Source organism: Grammomys surdaster, unplaced genomic scaffold, assembly GCF_004785775.1.
Source record: "Grammomys surdaster isolate TR1022 unplaced genomic scaffold, NIH_TR_1.0 125095, whole genome shotgun sequence".
NCBI lineage: Eukaryota > Metazoa > Chordata > Mammalia > Rodentia > Muridae > Grammomys > Grammomys surdaster.
This window is the reverse complement of record NW_021619998.1, coordinates 3,582-5,283: the sequence shown is the minus strand read 5'-3', so window position 1 is coordinate 5,283 and position 1,702 is coordinate 3,582. Positions and strand designations below refer to the sequence as shown.

At 43.5% G+C, this 1,702-nt stretch overlaps 1 protein-coding gene across 1 annotated transcript in view; it reads right to left on the bottom strand.

Moving 5' to 3' along the window:
* Window positions 1–6: 6 nt before the first annotated feature.
* Window positions 7–1,702, bottom strand: part of LOC114636963 (baculoviral IAP repeat-containing protein 1a-like) — a gene marked incomplete at its 3' end in the record, with an annotated part of 3,121 nt that continues 1,425 nt past the window's right edge. Inside the window, exon 2 of the mRNA XM_028785056.1 lies at window positions 7–515. Coding sequence (XP_028640889.1) covers window positions 7–512 — 506 coding nt within the window. The remainder of the gene's footprint in view (window positions 516–1,702) is intronic.

Genomic DNA, 1,702 nt, shown 5'->3' with positions numbered 1-1,702 from the left:
AATGGCCAGTCTTCAAAGGACTCCAGCCTGGCCTCCTCTTCTTGGTACCTTGCTTTGCCACCTCTCAGCATCTTCTCTGGACTCTTCACCCGGATGTCGTACTTGCCAATGTTACCAACATCTTTGCCCAGAAGGAACTCGCATTCTGGTTGTAATTTCCTGTGGCTCTCTATGGGAAGTTTCCTGAGGCTAGTACCAAAGAGGATTAAGCTACAGCAAAAGCACTGAACCCCATGTCTCACGCCTGTGTAGTAAAACCCAGCAGCTGCCATCTCCTGTGGGGTCCATGATCTGAACGTGTCATAGGTCACAAAAGTCTTTAGTCGTTTGGCTTCACTGCGCATCTGTGAGTTAAAACCTTTCTTCATTTTCATCCGTGTTTTATGCTCTTCTTCTTCTTGGCTCTTTGCCAGCTGAACTGCATCCACCCCGAGAAGAGCAGACAGCTCAGGGAGAAATTCATAATCAATCTCAGAAACTCGATCCTCAGAGGCCTCCCCACACTCTGCCATTTTCTAAGGGGAAAGGAAAGCAGATAATGGTGGTAGTAATGTTTTTACATCAAAGAGCATGGATTCAGGGCCCATGGTATATCTCAGTGGGTGGACACTTGCAGCTAACCCCTGGGCCCATGTTGTGAAAGAAGAGAACTGACTCCCACAAGTTGTCCTGACTTCTACATGGACATGGTAATACACACACTCATGCCCCTGCCCCACACTACCAAGTAAATGTAACAAAAGATTTAAATACAGATCATGTATTTAATGAAGATAGAAGATATTAAAGAAATACCTAGGTTCTCAAAACAAAAGGGACGTTGTTTGGGAAATTATAAAAGATCAGTTTTTATGTGACTACTAAAGAAATACTTGCTGTGTCTACTTGTGACTCAAGCAAGTGTGCTAGGCTATGAGGATCAACAATGAGCAAGACAAATAGACCTTGTTCAATCCATAAAGGCTTGTTTGTGTTTGTTTGTTATTATGAGATAAGGACATGCTGTGTATCCCATGCTAGCCTAGAACATGTGGTCAAGGAGCATGGGAGACTCTTTGGCCTGGGACCCCATTTGGTTTGGGTTGTGCACTTTCTTTCTTATACTAACCTACATATATTGCACACACTCCTCCTTCACATCCACCCTACACTGGGCTCCTTCCATCTCTGAACCACTCCTGGCAACATTCAAGTTGAGACAGTCTCTTGTCACGTATAGCACCAATCTATTAGGAAAGAAGAATGACAGGCTGACCTAGCCTGAACAGGTTTGGGGAACATATGCAGGGAAGGCAAACTGTTTCTTCAAGTAAACACTTATGGAAAGTTGCCTATTGACCATTTTATTTTCATGTATAATTAGGCATGCATACGAAGAAAGTCAAATGCATTATGGGAAGAGGCATGCTCAGGGACTGAAGGATTGGTTAATTTCAGCCTGCCAGACAAAATACAGAACCAGTCTCCTGACTAGTAAGCGACTCCCTCCTTTTCTTTAACCCCATGACTGAAAGCGCCAGACATTAGTCAGAGTGCTTCAGGACTCTAATCGACACAACCATTTGTCAATCTTAGCAGCGTCTCCCTCTCTAAATCTGTAAGATCACTTAGCTCTGGATGTAGTTATTTTGCTTCCTTTGAAAATCTCTTTGAGCCTTCATTTTCAGTTGTTTGAATAAAACAACTGCCTGGAAACACCCAA